The sequence below is a fragment of the Peromyscus eremicus genome, chromosome 2 (assembly GCF_949786415.1).
Source record: "Peromyscus eremicus chromosome 2, PerEre_H2_v1, whole genome shotgun sequence".
Taxonomy (NCBI): Eukaryota; Metazoa; Chordata; class Mammalia; order Rodentia; family Cricetidae; genus Peromyscus; species Peromyscus eremicus.
In genome coordinates this window covers 82,730,593-82,753,641 of record NC_081417.1, presented here as the reverse complement: position 1 = coordinate 82,753,641, position 23,049 = coordinate 82,730,593, and the positions used below count along the sequence as shown (strand labels likewise).

General features: G+C 38.5%; 1 protein-coding gene across 2 annotated transcripts in view; it reads left to right on the top strand.

Moving 5' to 3' along the window:
- Positions 1 to 23,049, top strand: part of Astn2 (astrotactin 2) — a 968,023-nt gene that overhangs the window by 786,900 nt on the left and 158,074 nt on the right. For both annotated transcript variants that reach the window (XM_059254463.1, XM_059254462.1), the window contains exons 18-19: positions 18,625 to 18,758; positions 20,309 to 20,457. In XM_059254463.1, coding sequence (XP_059110446.1) covers positions 18,625 to 18,758; positions 20,309 to 20,457 — 283 coding nt within the window. The remainder of the gene's footprint in view (positions 1 to 18,624; positions 18,759 to 20,308; positions 20,458 to 23,049) is intronic.

The window sequence follows — 23,049 nt, the reverse complement described above, 5'->3', positions numbered from 1 at the left end:
AAGATAATAAAGTTACCCTTCTTCATAGGGCTCCTACATAGTATAGTGAGCATGAAGAAAAGGCAGTACACAAGTCAGATCTAGGTTAGAGGTCTGTTTCACCACATACTGTGGGGATATAATTTCATTCCTCAGAATCTGAACAGGAATGCTATGATAATGGTATTTAGCTCACAGAGTTGGTAGACTAAATAAGATTATGTTGGGAGGCATTTAGCAAATTCCTTGTCCATTAAATACTTGATGTAAACCAGTTGCAGCTTTGTTCCTCTCTTTACATTCTTCATAGCCCCCTCTTAGTATCTGTTTTCGCCCTCTTGTCATCTGCAGCTCTGGCCTCTGATTAAAGCATCTAGTGCAGAGTACATACAACACACAGCAATTGCTTCACCTTCACAACATTCACTTAGTTTAACAAACAAATGAGCAGTCAGCTCAGAGAGACAAGAAAGCCATTCTTTCCGAAAGGCAAAGGCAGTATCTCTGAAAGTTGTTCCCATTGACATGTTTTCCAATTGAAAATAAATATAATTAAAGTATTAAAATACTAAGATAATTCTAGGTGAATATAGATGTGTCTAGAATTGCTTATATCTGTAAACCAATGTGCCTAGCTGCTTTTTATTGTTCCATTCACTAATATACTTTGATCTGTAGACTGCTACTACTCAAGACTTAGGCAGTAGTTTTTATTTTATCAGAATGTGTCTATGTGAAGCAAAGTGTATAAGTCTGGCATTATTTTAAGGCATTTTTATGAATGATACAATGGTACTTACAGAATTAGAGATTAATATACACATTTCAATGTGCAGAAAGCCAAGTACTTCAACATGCAAGGAGTTGAAGTTACTTGTATCAGTATTTGAAACAAGAGTCTTGTTCCAATCACCATGCTCTTGACTTCTCTATTCTGCTGTCCACCAAGCCTGTATAACATTTTACTCACTCTAGGTTAAGTGACTTGGACTTTTCCGATTGCCTTGTTTGAAACATGCTTATAATGAATCTGATAAGAGTCTTTCTCACTAAAAGCCTGGAGTTGTATCTCAGTGGTAGATCCTTTGCCTCCTATGCATGACACCCTGGTGTTAAGCCCAAGTATTACCTAAGAAATAACGATAAAAAAAGAATTTCCCCATTCATAACTTTTCTGTCAGATTCACACATCTTCCTTTCAGATGCCAAAGTAGGCTCAGTATGGGTCTAGACCTTCCTATTTCTGCAATCCTTTAATATAGTTTCTCATATTGTGGTGACCCCCAACCATAAAATTATTTTTGTTGCTACTTTATAACTGCAATTTTGCTACTGTTATAAATTGTAATTAAATATCTGATATACAGGATGGTTGATATGCAACCCCTTGAAAGGGTCATTTTGCACCAGAGGGGTCATGACCCACAGATTGAGAACCACTGGTTTAGATTAAGCATGCCCTTTCTTGTGCTCTGAATTTTCTCTTTCTACCTCCTCCCTTACTTATAGTCTTAACTATGGAATATCCACCAACAAAGGAAGCTTCTTCTCTTGGATGCTTCCTACAGGATCATCATAAAAGTACTGGAAAATGAGGTCACTAGTGGCCACAGAAGAAAAAATTGTCATTAACTTCAGCTAACATTTAGCCACGTAATCTCTGCAGTATTAGACAAATCATCCCCTTGAAGCCTTCCCACCCGCCTCTCATCCCCAGATGTTCTTACCACAAGGGAGAGACATTACTATCTGTCAGAGGATAGAAAGCTTTAGAAGACAGGTCTTGTCTGTTGGGTGGGGCAGAGATCCTTGGTTAGTGACTTCCCTTAGGAAAAATATGTGTGTTCCATCCCATGTTCCCTTTCCAGGACTCAGTGGGCCAGGAACAATGCCTTGTAGAAGACAGTCTGAGAATAGGAACTTAGATCTGTCCAAAACTATGAAGCCTTTGGCAGTTCAAGGTCACAGGGCAAGATGCCTTGGGAAGATGACTCACAGTTAGATGGATGAGGCTACTGATATGGCTATGTCTTCTCCCTGGAGTTATAACTGATGTTTCCTATTGTTTATAATTGGTCTGCTATTCATCACTTTCACAATTGCTATCAGCTCAGCGACAGGAAGGACAAATGGTCTGGAGATAGTTTAGAACAATGTCAGCGCAAGCTGTTGTTCTGACGACAGGAATTTTACTTAGGATCACACATCTAGCCATGCAAGGAGCTTCTAGCCCACAGACTTTGCTACACACCCCTTCAATACCTGTTCATACACTGAACACTTAAACAGTTCTTGGTAAAAATAAAGAACTCAGACCCAGTGGAAGGGGAATACAAATCAGTAATTCAATAGAATGGTAAATTCAACAGATGTGCAAGATGTACAGTAGGGGCTTTTAGTTCTGAAAAGCAAGAGAATGATTTTCAGAGAAAATTCCAGTTGTTGTGAGTCTTTTAAGTTTGACTTGATCAAAAGTAGAATGAGAAGATTGTAATGTCGTATATTATGGCACAGGGACATAAAAGTGTCCCACCTTCCAGGATCCTTACTAGTGATTAGGTTAGTTGATGTGTGGGGTGGGGAGAGACCAGGGTAGTAGGATAGGAGAAGAGTGTGGTTGTTTGGTATCATTTTATGCAGGGTCCTATTCAAGTCAAGAAGAATATTTATACTGGTCTCAGTCCAAGTACTTTAAATGACACAAAATAGGAGACAGTTGAAACTTTCTAAGCATAAAAGGAGATGTTGCAATATTTTAGTTGTTTTTTTTGTGTAATTAAAAGATGGAGCATGGATGAGCCACGACAATCCACATTTCAATTCAGCAGCTATCCTGGTGTCTGTTGCTGTTTCCCTAATCATTTAAGCTTATTCTTATTTTATAATCCCACTTCTCCAAACCACTTGTGCATCTAATACAAATTAAAACACCTAATGGTCCACATCTTTAATCCCAGCACTTAGGAGGCAGAGGCAGGTGGACCTCTGTGAGTTTGAGGCCAGCCTGGTCTACAAAGCAAGTTCCAGAACAGTCAGGACTGTTACACAGAGAACCCCTGTCTTGCAAAAAACAAACAAACAAAACGAAACCACCCAGCAAAACTCAAATCCAAATTCCTAAGAAAAATCCCTACTGCTTCAGTGTGTATTAACCAACTCTAGTCCTATTAGCCTTGGTTAAAATAGTAGGTTTATTTAGTTCAAGTTTTGACAGCAAAATTTCATATTTTATGTGATAACTAGTTTTTAAAATTTCAAAGTGAGGTGCTCAAATCCGAGTTGATATACTATGAACTGCCAGCATATATCCAAAGCCAATGATTAAAAAGATAAGATTCTTGAATTTCATCGCTCATAAGCATACCCAGGGAGTTTAGAAAAGTGCAATGTTCGGAGCCCTCTGAGTCCTTCTGCAAAGAATGTCAGTGGGTCTGAGGTCAGCCTAGGATTCTAAATTGCAGCAGCTTGTTTTGGTCATTAATGATACAAGTTGCAGGGGGTCACTATGTGAGGATTATTTGGAGTAAGAAAACCCAATTATAACCCAGTCCATATGAACCAGATAGGTGACATATTCCTGATATCTCAGTATTTCACAGTCTGAAGCAGGATAGTCATGAGTTCAAAGCCAGTTTTGGATACCTAGTGAGACCGAATCATAAGCAAATGAAGAAACATCAAGGGCTGGGGATATAGCTCAGTGTTAGAACTCTTGCTTAATATACAAGAAGCTGGGGCCTTAATGCCCAGCCTTGAAGAAATAAATAAATAAACAAAAAATCCAAAGAACAACTAATCCATCTTTTGCAGATTATATAATTTATATAACTTTTCCAGACATAAAAGACTTCATTTGTTCCTACTATTATTTGTGGTACTGTACACAAAATTTTAAAGAGCCTCCCATATTTCTTGGAGGGTGTGGAAAGTTTCCAAGTAGAAGGTATTGGCTCTTTGAAGTCCTGGGCTTTTTGCAGAACTGAAGGCAGCATTGAGTAGAAATATGGCAAAGATTAAGAGCACAGAATTATCCTGAGACTGGGCAAGGGGGAAATGTGCTAAGCTAAGGCAGAGAGATAGGAAGACTTTTTTCAGTGGGCAGCAGTAACTGGAGAAACACACAACTAGTCAAAGTTCTGAGAATAAGGAACTGTTGAATACTCGACCCTAAATGATATTATTTTTAACACCCCCTCCCAGACCCAAGACTCAGAGAATGTTGGGGAAGTGGTGGCATAAAGAATCTAAGAGCCAGAGAAAGGATCAGGATGAAGCATTGTATTTGGAGCATTCTTTATCAGACAGCAGTTATGATTATCATCACATGACCTACACAAGATAAAACTGTCAATATCCTGCATGGGAACTCCTAGAAACTTTGACAGATAATGATAACTAAAGGCCAGGGAATGTCAGGCATCTCTGAGTCTCTATAGTAAGTTAATGGTCTCTGGGAGATGGAGATGCATTTTTTCCATGGTACAAACACTGGTAAGGTGCCCATCTTATATATAAAACCTCTTACCCATGACTTTTAAGGAAACCTTAATATAATGGAACACACAAAAATAATAATATCACAATTTAGAAGGTAGAAACAAAAAGACTGTTTGGAAAGTCAGTGGGGATGGGAAGGGTACAAGAGAGGGTAGTGGGGGTGCATAAGCTAAAAATACACATGTGAAAATGTTACAATAAGCACACCATTATAGATAAATAATATGTACTGATAGGTAGAAAAATGATAAGGGAGAAATATAATAGGACCATGATTCCTGATATTAACTATGATGAACTAATTGATTAATCAATTAGTCAAACACAAAAGACTAAATAGTAGGCCAAACAGACAGGGTCCCCAAAGTCAACATGTGCACAGTATATTGGGAAAGACAAGTTATCAATTAAATAGTCAATAATGTATAATGCAATAAAGAACAGTTTAGTATAGGAAAAGTTAGGAGAAGATGCATTACAAAGGAAAGACTCTGTTCCTGATTCAGAGGATCAATCCTGGTGGTGAGCTGAAGAAATATTGAAAGAAAATTATTATTTTGAAAAAAGTGTATCAAAAAGAAGAAATGATGTATTAGGGCAAGAAGGGCTGATAAAGTGTGATTGGAGCATAAAATACTAAATAGTGTTTAGTGGCAAGAAGGATGCTGGAGGTAGAAGCAAAGGCCAGAGATTTGATGAGCTTGTTATTAGCACAGAGGAATCCAAATGGTGTATACTAATTGAACAGCCAGAGTCATGCTAGGTTCTATCTATAAGACACATAAGCTGGAGGTCTACTCAGGAAGTGCCTTGGACTCATGGTAACACCAGAAGATCCAGTCCTCAGAAATAAGAATATCTGAACCCATTATTGTACAGGAAAGATAGTCAAGGCCCAAAGATTCACCTATGCATGGACAGTTACTTGTGGATTTGGGATAGGCTTTCTTTACTGGGCACCTATTGAATAGTGGAAGGCTTTGTGTTCAGCCTAGAATCTAGATTGGTACAACTTGAACAAGAGTTCCATATCCCCAGATTTCATCTAGAAAACAAAGTTGTATGGATGCATGATGTTGGTAAATGCTAAATTTTTATGACTTTTGGGGGGCTTCTTAAAAAATAGCATCTTAACAGCTTCAAAAGTCTTTTACAGAGAAATGTATTTGGTTGTGTTTGATCTTTTCCAGATTCACTTGTTTGCTTTTGTGTTTGTTCACATGGGGTGCGTGTATGTGCATGTGCATGCAAAGACCAGAGGTTGGAATTGATTAAGTCTTTCTCGGTCACTTCACCAACTAATTTTTTAAAATAGAGTTTTTAACTGAACCTAGAACTTACACATTTTATCTAACTAGACAACCAGTATCATCTGTCTCTGCATCCACAATACTGGGGTTACAGATGCCTGGTACCAGACCTGGCTTTCTTTTTAATTATTCTTTTTTTATCTTTTAAGATTATCTTATAATCATTTCCTCTTTCTCTTTTATCTCTCCAATCCCTTCCATGTACTCCCATTTATCTCTTTGAAATTCATGGCTTCCTTTTCTTTAACGTTGTACACGTATGTGTATATGTATTCCTAAATATATAAATGCAACCTGCTCTGTCCTTATAAATATTACTAGTATGAACACAGAACTGGCTTCTGTGTTCATGCTAAAGATAAAACTCAGGTCTTCATTACCACAAACAAGCATACAGCCATCCTCTTTATGGCTCCAGATTTTTTTGGCCATAGAAATGACCTTCATTTCCCCATCCCAAGTTTTTTGAACTTGGTCAATACAAGTGTGTGTTGGAAGATGATGCTGGCCAATGTATACTCAGGTTTCACCAAAACAGTTAAATTGCATCTTCCAGAAAGTAAGTAGTGCACCCCCACTATCACCCATCCTTAACATTTAGGAAATATGATTAAGGCAGAGAAGATGTGTAAGTGTTTGGGTGTTTGAAATACACACATGTTTGTGTCCTAATATTAAGTCATTCTGATTTGTGATATGAACTGTCATCAAACCACAGATGCCACAAATTATTAAAAATGTCAACGTTTTAAGGGTGTAGTGGGGACAATGCAACTTAAAACATAAGTTTGATATATTAAGTTAGCTCACAATAGTTAAGCATTTGGGCTTAAGAAATATGTGTATGAGTTTTGCTCTGCTAAATATGGGCTATGTGAGTAAGGAAAAGAATTCGAAGTTCTAGTGGCCTCAGCCTCATCCTCTGCATAGTGGAACTCAATTCATGGTGTGACTGTGACAATATGATTTCTTGCATGCCGCATACTGAATATTGTGTCATTCATATAAAATTGTTCAAAAATGCTTGCTATTATTTTTAATGAATTTCTAGTACTTCAGCCCCTGAAAGATGGATGGGAGCTGAAATATGAGAGTAATTGTCAAGAAAAATAACTCCTTGTCAGAGGATCACATAACCCTGTCATCTTGCCTCTGTATCTCTTAGAGAACATAGAGTTGACAGACCCCCATATGGATGGATATATATATATATATATATATATATATATATATATATATATATATATGTGTGTGTGTGTGTGTGTGTGTGTGTGTGTGTGTGTGTGTGTATGTGTGTGTGTGTAATTTTTTTTCATTAACCACACTGACTGTGGCAAGGCAGTTGCAGCTAGCTCTAAATGCCTTCCCCATGTCACCTAGATTAAGGAGCAGTTCTGTTGGGCTCTCATCATTTAGGGGAGAATAGTTTCAAAAGCACTGTGTCCTGACAGGGGAGATTGGGTGTTGTTCTCATGATTTATAGAGCCATAGGTTGAGTTGTGTGATTTCTCACGTTGGAGATGAGTCCTTACAAATTGGTATTTCATTACAGAGTGGAGGGATCTGAGGCTAGAAATAGATGATTGGAAGAAGTTGGGAGTAATTGTGGGGTTTAGAGCTTATCTTAGTTTGCTTTCTTTTGCTATGATAAACATCATGACCAAAAGCAATCTGGAGATATAAGAGTTTGTTTGGGTTACACATTTTGATGGAAGGCAGTCATTGAAGGAAGATAGGATGGGTACCCAAGCAGGATCAGAGGCAGAAACCATGGGGGAATGCTGCTTCCTGATTTGCTCCCTATGGTTGTCTGTTTTCTTATATAGTCAATGACTACCTGCCCAAAGGGCAACCTCTGCAATGAGTTGGGCCCTCCCACGTGAATCATTAATGGAGAAAATTCTCCACAGACTTGTCCATAGCCCCCAATCAGATAGAAGCAATTCATCAATTGAAATTGCTTCTTCCCAGATAACTAATTTGTGTGAAATCGACACAAACTAATTAGCATGGAGCTTAGTATTAAAAGTAGACTTTTGTGCTATTGGGTTTAATCCAGGTGATTCTGAAACTGTACTTTTCTGATACTTGACTTGCTTATCTGCTTAAAATTACTAGAGATAGGAAGGACTGTTATATCCACAGATTGTTGGGAGGCTCATACAAGTTGACAAGCAGAAGGTGTAGTGACAGGCTTTGAGTAAGGTGAGAATCAGTAGGCACCTGTCTCCTTTCCCGCATTTCTCTCTTGGTCAAATTTTCAATAGTATGTAGGGTAGGTGCTACCTGGCTAGATATCAAGTTGAACATTTTGTAGGTTCCTGGTAAAACTGGCAGACCGCACAGGGAATATCTGTACATTCCCTACCTACATACTCCCACTTCTCAGCTCCCAACCATTTCACATTAATGTAGTACAATTTATTATAAGTGATGAATATGCACTTACATTATCATTGTCACTCAAATGCCATTGTTAATACGTTTTAGAAGTATATATTTTTTGAATTTTGACAAATGCATATTGTATGTATACATGATTATAGCACCATGAAGAAATCAGTGGCAATGAAACGTCTAGACACCCTTCAGAGCTTTACTTAAGTTTGTATGTAGTTGAAGGTTCCCACTTTCCTTTGCTCATCTGTTATTTATTTATACCTCCTTAAAACAGTCTTTGAGATGAACCATCACACAAACCTTCTTGCTCTGTTTGGGAATACAAATACTGATAACTAGCACTACCCACTTCTCTCCCTACATGTGTTCTCACACATGCTACTTAATTATGCAACCACTGATTCTTTAACAAGGTGACTAGAAAATCTCCCTTTCTTTGTCAGACTGCATGGGCATGATTTATTTCATCCTATCTCTTGAAGCTCACTTATTTCATCCCAGATCACTTAAAGCTACTAGAGGTGTGAATACCTGGAATTCTTTCTAGCCAATGGAGGTGGTCTGCTGATGAATGCATCTCAGCACATGGACCAGTAATGGTTTACCCCTGAAATCTAATGTGGCTAGAATCCTCTATTAATTGTGCTGAGCTTACACTGCTCTTTTGCCTTCTTTACCCCTTCAGTAGACCTCTTCAGTCCTAACCAATTAGACATGTGGTGAGCATGGGCTCAGCAATTGGTCTCCATACAGATCTAGGATGCCAGCCACTGTCCCTTCCTCACATCTCTAGTATCTTCCAAGGTAACTAGAACTTCTTTTTATATTTTCAATCACTTTTCTCCAAACGGTAATTACAACTATCTCCAGAAAAGATTCTAACTTTATAACTTGTATATCATATAAACCTACTTTAAATAGCTTTAAAAATTAGTCCTTTCATTAGTTAGATTAATTAGACTCTATTAGTTACTTCCCCCATTGCTGTGCCAGAATATCTAACATAAGCAGCTTGAAGATGAAGGTATTTATTTGGTTCATATTTGGTAGGGATAAGGTCCATTATGGTGGAGAAGTTGTGTCTTCACCTGAGGCTCTTAATGGTATCATCTGGGCACCAACAACTTAGGGTATCCCATATACCAGTTCTGCCACTGGCAGCACATATACACAGCTTTTCTCTTGGGTCTGATCCTCTCCATGCTTGCGGCTTTCTTTTGTGAACATCACCACCATCATGTGGACTCCACTGTCACTTAAGACCATTTTCCACATTACTCTCAGAATTTTGTTCTCCCAGCCTCCTATCACAATGGTCCATTAAGCTTTGTTTATATCATTTTAGGGCTTCTGTTAGACAACAGGCCAAAACAATTCAAATTTTCTCTACAAACCAACTCTAAAGACTTAAAAATCAAATGCGAAATTTGCCACAGCAGTGACCCTTGGTACCAGTTTTCTATATTAATTAGTTTTCTTATTGTTGTGACAAAAATACTCAACAAAAGCAGCTTAAAGCAGGAAGGGTTTATTTTGGCTGACAGTTTCAAGAGATACAGTTCATCATGGTTGACAGGCATAGTGGTGAAACAAGACACAGCTTGTCACATGGCATCCTCAGTGAGGAAGCAGAAAGAAGTGAATGCAAGTACTCAGCTACTTGTATTTTTCTTCAGTTTGGGGACCCAATTCATGTGGTGGTACTACCCACATTCAAAATGGTTCTTCCCTTATCTGTTTAGTTCTTGACAGAGAGTGTTATTCTTATTCTATATCATTTATTATCTATCTTGGAGCCCTTTGTATACTTAGGTTTTTTATAGATAGAGACACATATATTACCCATATTTATGACTTTGATTAGAAGATTTCATTATCTGGTAGGTAAGAAGGATAGTAGATGTTCAAATTGCAACAAAGTATGAAATTTATAAATTTTGAATGAGAGAAAATGAAAGAAAGAAAATGTGTCAAAATATGTTCAGTTGAACAAAGGGATCTTCCTTTAGTTCAACAGAGAAAAAGATGTATGGAATGGGCATTTACAACCAAAGAGTATGCTTGTGGATACAACATAATGCAGTTCCCTGAGAAGTGGGATGATCTGAATCATAGAGTGTGAGCAGTAGAAAATGCACAAAAGAAGAGACACAGTTTATGATAAGGGATGACGAATCTCAACTTCCTGAGTAGAGGCTTTAACTGGAAAATAGTGGGAATTTTGAGATGTTCAAGCAAGAAGACAGAAGAATTAGTGATGTTTCAGAAAGCTCTGAGAGAATGTGAAGCAGTATCTGAATTTGTAGCTTGGATTCTACTCCAGAAGCTGTGACAATTACCTACTGAAGAGGCATGGCTACCCTCTTAGGGGATATAGCTGGGGACCAAGGGAAGGAGATTGGTTTTGAGACAGAGAAAGAAGCTCAGATTGACTCTCAGCTTTTGGATGTAGACACCAAATTGACATGCATGATATAGTTGTTCTTGGGAAGAAGAGGGTCACAAACCTATTTTCTTTTCTTTCTCTGTTTATGAATTGGTTTGTTTCCTCCAACATTCCACATAAGATTTTAAATCAATTCAACAAGCACCTACTGATTATCGCATGTTAGTTGCTGCATTAGGCAGTAAAATGGAGACAGAAGATAGGAAGATAATAGACTATTTTGTCTTTAGACAACTTTCCCCTTGCTTATTTGGCAAGAACTGGGCAACCACAGGACCAAACATTAGTACTGTACAGATAACAAAATGCATGAAGCATAGACTGAGGGCTTCAGGGTCTCATTCTGGAGTCTTACATAACCCTCTCAACATCAAAAATAACTCATTTGTTGTCAACAACAAATACCAATTTTTAGTGTAAAAATGCAGTCATAAAAATACAGGCACGAGAAGTACCAAAAACAGAATTTAATTCATGGGCTTAATGGCATTCTGTGTACATTGTACTAAATATCTTAATGAAATGCAGGTTGTTTACTTAGAGTTTAAGATTCCTAAGGCATTGTTATAATTTTAGAGTTGGAAAGGCCCCTTTCTTTGTCTTCCCACAGCCTCCTGTGTATATGAATTCACAACATTTGAACCATAGTAATTTTAATTCTTTGTGTGTTGTCTTTACCATTAAACCATGAGTCTTTGAAGTTAGCCCCTGGGTCTTGTTCATCTCTTTCTTAAATTTTAGCCAGTAAGTGGTAAGGAGTAAGAAGTTCAGTGACTATTTACTAAGCTTAATTCAACCGCCAATAATGTATCATTGTTCTCTTCGTTTTGCACACGGGGAAATTGAGACTTAACAAGAGGAATCACTTATGCAGTTCAAATAAGAAAGTCACAATAGTGTTAGGAATAAATCCTAGTTTATTTTGATTGCTTAACATTTCTGTGGCTGCTTTTCTCCTCCTGCTCAACTTGGTTTACTAATTAGCTTGAACTTGGAAGCATTTATGAGTTCTGGAAATGCAAACCTTCTTTGTTCTGAAAACCAATGACCATGCTAAAGTTGATCCCCTCAAATGCTACGAGTCAGATTGCCTCCAGTACACATATTCATTTATTTCTGAGAACACATACACACACACACACACACACACACACACACACACACACACACACAGTACAAGCACAATGCCCCCCCCCCAAAAAAAACTCATATGATCCAAAGCAGAGAAACTAAAATTAGATTTTTGGATGAAATCCTGACATTTATTTTTCTGAATGACCTAGGATGATCAATGGCACAGAATTCCAATGGACTTCAATTCTTCATGCTCCTTCCTTCTTCATGTTCTTCTGTATACAGGGATAGAAAACCCATTTCAGAGGGTAATTTTGAGCATTAATTGAAGGAAGAGAATCACTGAGAATATCTGTCACCTTGGGGTAACCAGCTAGGCTTTCTGGGTCACTGTATCTGCATCTGTAAATGGATTAGATTAGATGATTTACAGACCCAGTCCTGTGAAGCTGGAACATTCCATGATTTCCTTCCCCTGGGATCTAGCTGGACTATGGATGCAGTGTTGCAAGGACTGAAGACGTAAGGAAGAGTGATTCACGCTGACACCGTGCTGGCTTCTGATGCCTTGCAAGAGCTCCCTGTTTGATGTCAGTCTTTTATCAGCCTGTGTTTGTGCTCTCTCCAGGGCTTGCCTGGCCATTGCACCAGTCCCCATTCTGTTCCCCAGCATTCTGGGAATCAGCCAGTGGATGTGGAGACTCACAGACAGGATTTCTTCCCAACAACTGCCTAGATGGTGAAACTCACCAAGTCCAGGGAGATTTCCTGTTTTGTTTTCCACAAGTTCAGTTTCCTATTGATGACAGAAACCACACATGCATTCACATGTGCATGTACACACACACACACACACACACACACACACACACACAGAGAGAGAGAGAGAGAGAGGGGAGAGAGAGAGAGGGGAGAGAGAGAGAGAGAGAGAGAGAGAGAGAGAGAGAGAGAGAGAGAGAGAGAGAGAGAGAGAGATATTCACACACACACACACACACACACACACACACACACACGCACACACAAAACAGGATGTTCTCTCTCCACTCTGGACTACAACACAGTCTTACCATCTGTGTCACTTTCCTCCATGGCCCTGGATTTCACTACTAAGGTAATTAAGCTTTTAGCTCTGTCTGGAGATGTTGCAGAATCTTTATTTATGAGCAGTTAGCTGTGCACACTGATTGCACTGAAGAAGAACTTGCAAATGAGGGAGAACAGGTCTGACAGTCCGTATAAACTCACACTTTCCTATCTGGATCCTGTATTTACAAATGTACCTCCTTTTCTCATTCTATTAGAAGGAACATTGGCCCCCAACATAGATTCTGGGATATAGTAGGAACAATGCTCATACTCTGGAGTCAATTCTGGCCCAAGTACTTTACAGCAAATATTCTTACATTAAAATGTCTGAAGTTTAAATTTAACTAAGCATGTTCTGTTTTAATTCACTGAATCTGGAAGTTAATCCCACTGATCTTCATGTCTGAACCAAAAAGACCTGCCCTTTTGTAAGTGATGGAAGTATAGACTTGCATTCTGCTTGCATCATTTTCTTGCTGTGTGGTCTTGGAAAAATTGATTCATGCCCAGATTCCTAGTCTTTTTATCTGTAAATGTAGGTTGTATTATATAGCTTTCAGAACTGTTATGGAGATCACATTTTTTAAAATATTTTTTTTAGTTTTTTGAAATTACAATATAATTACATCATTTTCCCTTTTTCCTTTCCTCCCTCCATTTCCTCTCATGTGCCTCTCCCCTTGCTCTTTCTCTAATTCAGGGTCTTCTTTTCTTTAATTGCTGCTTTACACACACACACACACACACACACACACACACACACATCTAAATACATCAATGCACCCTTCTTGGCCTACATTATGTTACATTAGGGCTAACCTTTTGGTATTAGATAACCAATTTGAGGAGGTTCTTCCTTGGGGAAGAGCATTTCTTCCAGCCTCAGCATTCCCTACTTGCCAGTAGTTCTTTGTCTAGGCTTGAGAGCCTGTAAGCTTTCTCCCGTCCTTGGTAGTAAGTGTAGTGATGTCATCTTTGTTCAGGTCTTATATAGGCAGCCATATTGATGAGACTTCATTGGTGTATAGCCTCTTTCATGCTTCTAGGAGACACAATCCCATAACAAAGTTCCCATTCCTCTTGCTCTTAAAATCTTTCCACCCACTTTTCTTCATTGATCCTTGAGCCTTAGGGGTAGGAATTGTGTTATAGATGTATCCGTTGGGACTGGGCACCAAATAGTCTTTTGTTCTTCTGCATTTTGATTGATTGTGGTTTTCTGTAGTAATCTCTGTCTGTTGTAAAAAGGAGTTTCTCTGATGAGAGGTGATAACTACACTTATCTGTGGGTTTAAGGATGAATATGCCAGATGTAGTTATAAATTAGGCTGGTATGGTAAAATGGTAGTTACAGGTTTTCCTCCAAGCATGACTTCACTAGCCCCAGGTAATTGGCTAGGTTTTGAGTACCAGGCAGGGTTTCCCTCTTGTTGAGCTGACCTTAAGCTCAATTACAGAGCTGTTAGTTAGCACCAAGATGTGCACGCCACTATTGCACTTGAACGGTTATGGTGCCATGCTGGTCACTGATGTGATTCATGGATGTCATAACTGGGTAGGACTACTGATTGCTTTCCTCTTTTGGGAACTTCATTGTGCCTTCTCGTATCATGAGACCTAGTTCTCAAAGAGGAATCTTTCAGGTCACATCCAGTTTAGGTCCTCTGCATCCTGTGTCTAAATTGTATGGCATTTTTAGCAGTAGGGACCTCCATTTCATACCTAGGAGACAACTAAGGGCAGCAGCAATAGCCTACAGTGATTGGGGAGTCTCCTGTACAACCCTGACCAACAACTCAAAAGGGGTGTTCTCATGACTCTTTTTTTTTTAATAGTCTATGGCTCTCAGGAGAGCATTGTCAGCACAGATGGAAAAATTCCATTTATACTGTATATGTATATGAATACACAGGCTTATGTGGATTAGACGTAATTGTAATTAGATAATGATTCATCATGACTTTTTCAGACATTCTTACTGTTGTTTCACCTTCCTTTCACTTACTTATTTTTCTCCCTGGTGCCTAATTAGATTCAGCCTCATATTTTCCCAATTTCCCTCTTCAGTTACTTCCACCTTATTATTTCCATCTATTGCTCCTCCCTCAAAATAAACCCATTTTTGCTTTTCTGGTTTTTGTAGTTACTCCAGGTTGTATACTTACATCTGAAAACATGAGGTTAAGATCCTCATATGAAAGAAAACCTCTGCTGTTTGTCTTTCTGGGTCTGCATTATCTCACTCAATATGATCTTTTCTACTTCTATATATTTACATTCAAATATCATGATCTCATTTTTCTTTACTGCTGAATAATATTCTCTTGCATACATGTACCACACTTTGGTAATCCATCCACCAGTTGAAGGACATTCAAGTTGTTTTTGTCTCCTAGATACTGTCAATAGAGTGGCAGTGAATATGGCTGAGCAAATAAATATGGTATAAGATATCAAATCCTTTGGGCATAGGCCAAAGAATGGTGTAGCTGGGTCATAAGGCAGATTTAATTTAGTTTTCGAGTGTTTTCCTCACTGATTTCCAGAGTGGCTGGACCAATTTGCAATTCCACCAACAGTGTGATTGAAGGTTCCCTTCCCCTCATCCTCTCCAGTATTTGTTATCAGCTGTTTTGTTCATCTTTGTTATTATGACTGGAGTAGGATAAAATCGTGAAATTCTTTTGATTTGTATTTCCCTAATTGCTAGGGATGATGAACACTTTTTTTGTCATTGTAAATGTTTTATTGAGTGGATTAGACAATAAACATATTTATGGAAGTTCTCAAATATTGTATGGTCTCCTTACATTCTTTTTTTTCATTTTTTTATTAAGAATTTTTTTTCATTTTACACACTAATCAGAAATCCCCCTCTTTCTTCTCCCACTCTCCCCAGCCTTCCCCCTCAACTGACCCCCCATTCTTCCCCACAAGAAGGCAAGGACTCCCAGGTGGAGGCACATCCAGTAGAGGCAAGTCCAAGCCCTTGCTCCTGCCTCAAGGCTGCATGAGGTGTCCTTCTAAAAATATTTCTTAGCCACTGTTTTTGTTTGAGAATTTCCTGTTTAGATCCAAGCCAATTTTTGAATGGATAATTTGTTTTCTTTGTTTGGTTACTTTGTTTTTCAGCTCTTTGTTGTTGTTGTTTACACATCCTGGATATCAATCCTCCATCAGATGTATAGGTGATAAATATTCTTTCCCATCCTGTGGGCTTCACTCAGTTGATTGTTTTTTTTTTTTTTAAATGTACAGAAGATTTTAGTTTATAAGGTTACACTTGTCAACTGTTGGCCTCAGTTCCTGGATAAATGGATTCCTCCTATTCAGAAAGTTCTTTCCTACATCTGTACCCTGTAGAGTGTTGCCTGTATTTTTTTTTTCTAGCAGTTTCAGGCTTCACATGTAGGTCTTTGATCCATTTGGAGTTTCTAATGCAAGGCAATAGATGCAGGTCTAATTTCATTCTTTTCCATGTGGACATCCAGTTTCCCCAGCACCATTTATTGAAGATGCTATCTTTTCTCCAGTATATGTTTCATCATTCTTTGTCAAACTAGATGACTGAAGTTACACATACTCATGTTTGGGCTTTCAATTTTTTTGTTTTTATGCAAATAACATAGTTTTTATTGCTATGCCTCTGTAATATAAATTGAAATATGTAATGGCAGTTTTCCAACATTGCTGTTTTTGCTCAGGATTTGTGCTTGAAGTACTTTGAAATGTGAAGTTGGGCACTTCATGAACATTAGCTTTTATTATAGTTCATGTTTGTGTCCTTAGATATATACTTGACTCAAGAGAAATTGATTAATTCATTCATCTCTAGCAGAAGATATTGGTGAGAACACAAAGGACGACTCATTGGAGGTTTCCTGTTTGTGCCTCTGGGAAAAGTAGGATGTACATTTACACACAACATTCTTGATACATACCTTCTCCTTCTAGATCAGTGATTCTCAACCTGTGGGTCACAGTCCTTTTGACAAACCTCTCTCTCCAAAAATATTTACATTATGATTCATAACAGTAGCAAAATTACAATTATGGATCAGCAACGAAAGTAATTTTGTGATTGGGGGGGTCACCACAACAAGAGGAACTGTGTTAAAGTGTTGCAGCATTAGGAAGGCTGAGAACTACTAACCTAGATTTATGTGCCTGTGAGGAGGTGAGGATGGAGAACCCATACTTGCTATATTTAAATATTCTGTTCCTCAGTATTTTGAACAATTGCAGAATATAAAAAAGTGACATCAGAGTAATCAGGTATACTTGGTGATAGGTAATATACAAAGTCCATTTGTAAAGCACAGAAAAAGTAAAGTAACATAAAAGGAAAGAAAACACTCGTGGCTGGCCCAGCATATACTGGCAAAGGAGCAAAAGATCAACATTTTCTGGAGTCCCTAAGTTTTAAAGAGCTGGATCCCCCATCCTCAATCCCCAAAGCTATGGAATGTCAGCACAAAGGAAGTGACTTAACCAGGGCATTTTCTCAAATGAGAAATGTAGAAATAACAATACAAGAAATACTTGAGCCTGTCATCCACTGGGTGCAGGAAACTCCTTTCAAGTTACCTTTTCCACCTGATATTAATGATTAGTTTTTAAGTGACTGTTCATTTGTTCACTAAATACTAACTGAATCACAATGGGTCCTGTGAGAACACTCCTAGGAAGACAGTCTATCTTTTGCCCCTGGTAGCAATTAGGATTAGAATATCATGGGTAAGACAGATACAGAGATGTGATGGTAGAGTGACCTAGTGTCACAGTGTCCAAAAGAGCATGATCGGTCTCAGGCTTAAGGGAAAGCCTTATTTAAGATCAAACACACTGAGTTGGAATTCAATGAAAATGGAGAATTCCAAGCTTAAAAGTGGATATTTTTTAAAAGAAACTGAGAAACATTAGAATTAAATAGACCAGTGACCATCATTTAAAACAAGATTAGCAAAGCAAGGCCATCAAACCCAATCTACCCCACTGACTAACATTGCCAATTAAATCCTTTTTTTATAACATACTATTCACTTAAAGTATTGTTGACATTGTTAGCATAGTACAAAGGCAGTATTAAGTAATTATAACAGAAACCACCTGACCACAATGTTAAAAATGCTTACTTCATGGCCCTAAGAAGAGACAGTTTGTTGCCTCCTAATTTAGTAGACAGGAATTGACTACTGGGGGAAATTATTAGTGCTTCCATGAAAGTAGATAATAATGTATATTGAAGGTCCTAAGACTTGTGTAAGAGGAGTTGAGAGAGGAGGCCAGGAACTTAAATAAGGAGTTTAGATTTAATCCTGAAGATTGTGGGAAGCTTCATATTTTTAAGTAGGGCAGTGAGATAATCAGATGTAGTATCTCTAGTAGAACAGGCTCTGGGACCAGGAAGCAGATGAGACTGGGTTTCTTTAAGATAGTATCCATAGATTGGAGCCAGGGATTCAATCCAAGCTCTGTTACTTCCTACCTGTGAACCTTAGTTACTTTCTATGTGCTTCAGTTTTCCATACATAAAATGAGAAATATCAGTAATATTCATCATGTGGGATTATTGTGAAGAGGATCTATGTTAGTAGGTAGAGTGCCAGGGTCAAGAGAAGTTCCCAACATGCTGTTAGCATTAGGTTTCAGTGATAATTCTGGACACTGGGAAATGAGTATCTCAGGATGGGAGAACCTGGATGATAAGGCCACAAATGTGTAAGCAGGAAGGTTGCTACAACTGTTGTGGTGTAACTTTGTGACCATCAATACACCTTTATTGCTAGTCCCTATCATCGTCGTCCCTTCTGCCATTCTCTCTTTCAGGCCTTCAAGAGTGCACTGATGAGTTCCTACTGGTGTTCTGGAAAAGGAGACGTGATTGATGACTGGTGCAGGTGTGACCTCAGTGCCTTTGATGCCAGTGGGCTTCCCAATTGTAGCCCACTTCCACAGCCGGTGTAAGTATGTACGGCCCCTCTTCCTTTGCCTACCCCTTTCCATTGGCTCACACTCTTGTATTATCAGACAAAGCTATGATTTTTGTTGTGTTCTCAGGTTGCCTCCCCAGATCATTAAAATCTCTGGTGCTTCTCTTCTCCTTTGGGAAAGACGAAATTCTTGGAAACAGAAATTGGGGCATACACAGTTTGCAGTGTATAGTGTTTTAAAATGATGTCTTGTGATCCATTTCTTCTTCCTGTGCTTACCCACTAAGCACTGTTCTCCTGGGCAACCAACTTGCTTTGCCAATGCCTACTTTGACTACTGCAGCTACTGAGATAAAGAAACTATAGAATCTACCCTATTTTATTCAGTTCTCTGACAATAATTCCAGCCAGCTTCTGTGTGTCGGTCACTGGGTTAGAAAATACCTATGATCAGGATAGAGACAAGCCACACAGATGTAGGAAGCTGATAATGAGATAGGAGAGATAGATTGCTAAAAGTAAATAAGACATGGTTTCATGTTAAATTAAAAACTAAAGAAAAATAAAGATGGTCATGAGGAGACTCATGGGAATGTTTTAGGTAGAAGCAAGGGTTAATAAAGAAAATATCTCTGAAAGGACCTGAATTACAACAGGAACAGTGAGCTAGGAAACAAGTGCTAAGAATTTTTAGGCAGATGGAACAGCCTATTAGAAGTACCTGACACCAGAAATTTATTAGAGGAAGCAAAAAAGGTCATCTTTTTTGGAGAAGTGTGTTAAGAAGAGGTGGTGTGAGAAGGAATAGTCAGGAGTCAGTATCGGCAGCCAGAGTCCCATAAAACACCTGTGTAGGAAGAGAGAATCCATAAGATGGTCCTTGTAGAGGTAGTATAGCATAGCGGGTATAAAGAAAGAATCTAGACCTAGAGTAGGCAAGGTTACCATAATGATCTTGTCTGTGTCTTGTCATATGACTTTGTGCACACTGTTTCCCTTTGGGGATCTTACTTTCCCTACTTAGTGAAATGAGGGAATGGCAAACCATTGTCTCCAAAGACCAGTCCAGTAACAATGTTCAACAATTCTCTTTCTTCCTGCTTTGTAGAAGTATTTATTCTAAAGCCCCTTTCTCTTATTGAGAGAGTATTAAGTACCAATTGGAGAGACTTGAGAATATTAAAAGTTGACTGATGCATTCAGGAACTCAAGGGACTGGCAGGAAGAATGAAAGCATCTGTGCTTAGTCCTTGCTGATTTATTTCTGTGAAATGAAACACCATTGAAAATGTAGTTTAAATAAATCAAACACTAACCAGTTTTCATTGAACACATACTGTGAGCATAGACTAATTTCTGGAATATTGTATTGCTTTTAAAAGAAGCTTTTTATATCTCTGATTTGTGGATGAAGAAACAGAAGCCTTGAAAACTGAAGTGGTTTGTTTAAGGCCATGCAAAGTTGTGGTAGCTGACAGAATCATGATTTGAACCTTGGATGAAGCTTTTGCAAGTGTTTAGGGACCCAGATTACACAAAATGGCAAATGAGCAATCTTTTTGTCACCTCACCCCCATTAGGTTACGACTTTCTCCAACAGTGGAGCCTTCCAGCACTGTAGTTTCCCTAGAATGGATAGATGTTCAGCCAGCCATTGGAACCAAAGTCTCTGACTATATACTGCAGCACAAGAAAGTGGATGAATACACAGACACTGACCTGTACACGGGTAAGTACTTCTCTCTTTGTGGGGTGGGGGTGGGGGAATAGTATGACAGAGGATGTAACCAGATTCTCTCATGTCTTTGTGGACTTGGTGTCACCTGTCTTGAGAAGGCACTGAGAAGTTTTGGTGTGATTTTGAGTAAACAACAGCAACAAGTTACAGATGCAAAGAGTTCCTCTGACTTGGACAGTCACTATCTTGTGTGATTTGAAGATTACTCTATGTGAAGGGGACTTGACCTTTCTACATATGAGAAAGCCTACACATCTTGGGTTTGAAAGCATTTGTACATAACTATACTAGCCTGGGACTGAGAATATTCAAGCAATTGCCTGTCCTGGTGAGATGTAATGGGAGTAGTCTTTTTGAACTGGTGTTAGGGTAAAAGAGAGCTAGAAATGATGCAAGCATGCAAGAGCTTTGAGGAATGTGGATTTTGAGAGAACTCCATTTGGCTGTCACTGAGAACATTAACTCTGCATTCTCCTACAGTCCTGACATTGCAAAGAAGATTTGAACTGTACTATGAATCCATGCTCTATACTCTGTTGAGACTTCCAGGCAGTCATTATGCTTTTCCAGTCAGAAATTGATTAAGCATTTGTTTTCTGTGCTACACACTAACCTGCCTACACTATTCAGCTTCTCCCTGAACTGCTCCAAGTTTAAAGGGATTGCTGTACTGTGCTTGTCTCACAGACCATGAAACTGAGGCCAACCCAAGGATATCCATCTGGTGACATCTCCACAAGACCATAGAACAAAGACACAATTGAAAGATTATAATCTTAAAAAGTGTAAATTCTTGCTTATTCAGATACATTAAAAACAAAACATAAGAAGGAATGTGTCGCATGAATCCTAAATTGTCTTATAATAAAAACCCAGAGCCAGATATCAGGGTGAAAGCTGAAAGATCAGAGAAGCAGAGCAAGCCACAGCCACCACCTCTTACCTCACCAACTCCTCAGCCTGAAAGAGCCAGAGTTCCTGTCTCCTCCCACTTTATATTCCTTTCTTTTCCCAGCCATATCACTTCCTGTCCCAACTTTCCTAGTGCTGGGAATAAAGGTGTGTGATCCCAAGTGCTGGAATTAAAGGTGTGTGTCACCACTGCCTAGCTCTGTTTCTCTTTTAGACTGGATTAATCTCATGTATCCCAGTGTGGCCTTGAACTCAAAAAATCCAGATGGATATCTGCCTCTGCATCCCGAGTGCTAGGATTAAAGGTGTGTGCCACCACTACCTGACCTCTATGGCTAACTATGTGGCTTGCTCTGTCCTCTGATCTTCAGGCAAGCTTTATTACAAGCAATACTTCACCACAGGAATGATTTAAATTTCTTAAATCAATAAGAGTTCTCAACATCTACCATAAAGAATGACATTCAATATTTGTGGGATGAATAGATAAAAGTAAACACTAAATTGTTTTTGTTTTGTTCCTTCTCTCTGAGGTTTTTTTTTTTTTATCTCCCCAACTTTCCTTTCTGAGCTACTTTTGCTTTGATTTCAAGCAAGGCAGAATATGATATATATAGTGAGACTTGGGTTATAGATGACAGAAGAAAACTCATTGGCTGGAACTTAATATTTTTATTTTTATAAGTTGTCTACTGGATGTGCTTAGGAACTTTGTATCTGGGTTCCTAATGGAATTTGAGGTGCATGTGTCTTTTCATATGCTTTGTTCTTTTCTCCCAAAGTGCTATCAGCTTTTACTTTATGCGTGCCAAACTTGGTTGTTCAGACCACTTACATTTAATGTGAAATGGGTATGGCTAGGTTTTAGTTTATCATCTTGTTAATTGTTTTCTTGAATCTTACTGATTATTTTAGGTTTTACCTCTTCTTATCTATCTTTTTTTAAATAGTTTTTATGGTCTCAGAGTATCTTCTTTGTTGATTTACTAAATGAGACTCTTCCATTGTTTTGGGTCTTGTCTTAAGTTATAGCATCTTTCTTTACATCTTAATAGCTATTTTATTAGTAGTTTTTGAGAATTTCATACATGAGTACTGTGTTTACATCATTTCTACTTTATACTCTATCCCTTCCAATTTCTGCTCTGTCATCCCCACTCCCTCTTAACTTTATGACTATGACTTCTTACTCTTTAATTATTATTCTCAATCTCTCTCTCTCTCTCTCTCTCTCTCTCTCTCTCTCTCTCTCTCTCTCTCTCTCTCTCTCTCACACACACACACACACACACACACACACACACACCCTACTGATTCCTACTACTATATTTATATGCATATGCATTTAGGGATTCATACTTGAGATTAGATATCCTATCAGGTAGCTTAGCAGCCTTTAATTGGCTGTAGTTATAGCTGTTGGCTATGTGGACAGAGATTCCCTCCATCCACATAGGAACATCAAATGGTGTTGCCATTGTTTAGGAGACAATTTTGTTAAGATTTCATGACTGTAGCTCCCTGTCGTTTATAGGACATCATTATTTTATACTGAGTATCATGGTCCTCTGACTCTTCTAATCTTTTCACCTTCTCTTTTATGATGTTCCGTGAACCTTAGGTGTAGGGAGAGTGCTATAGATATATCTTTTGCAGCTGAGAACCCTTAGT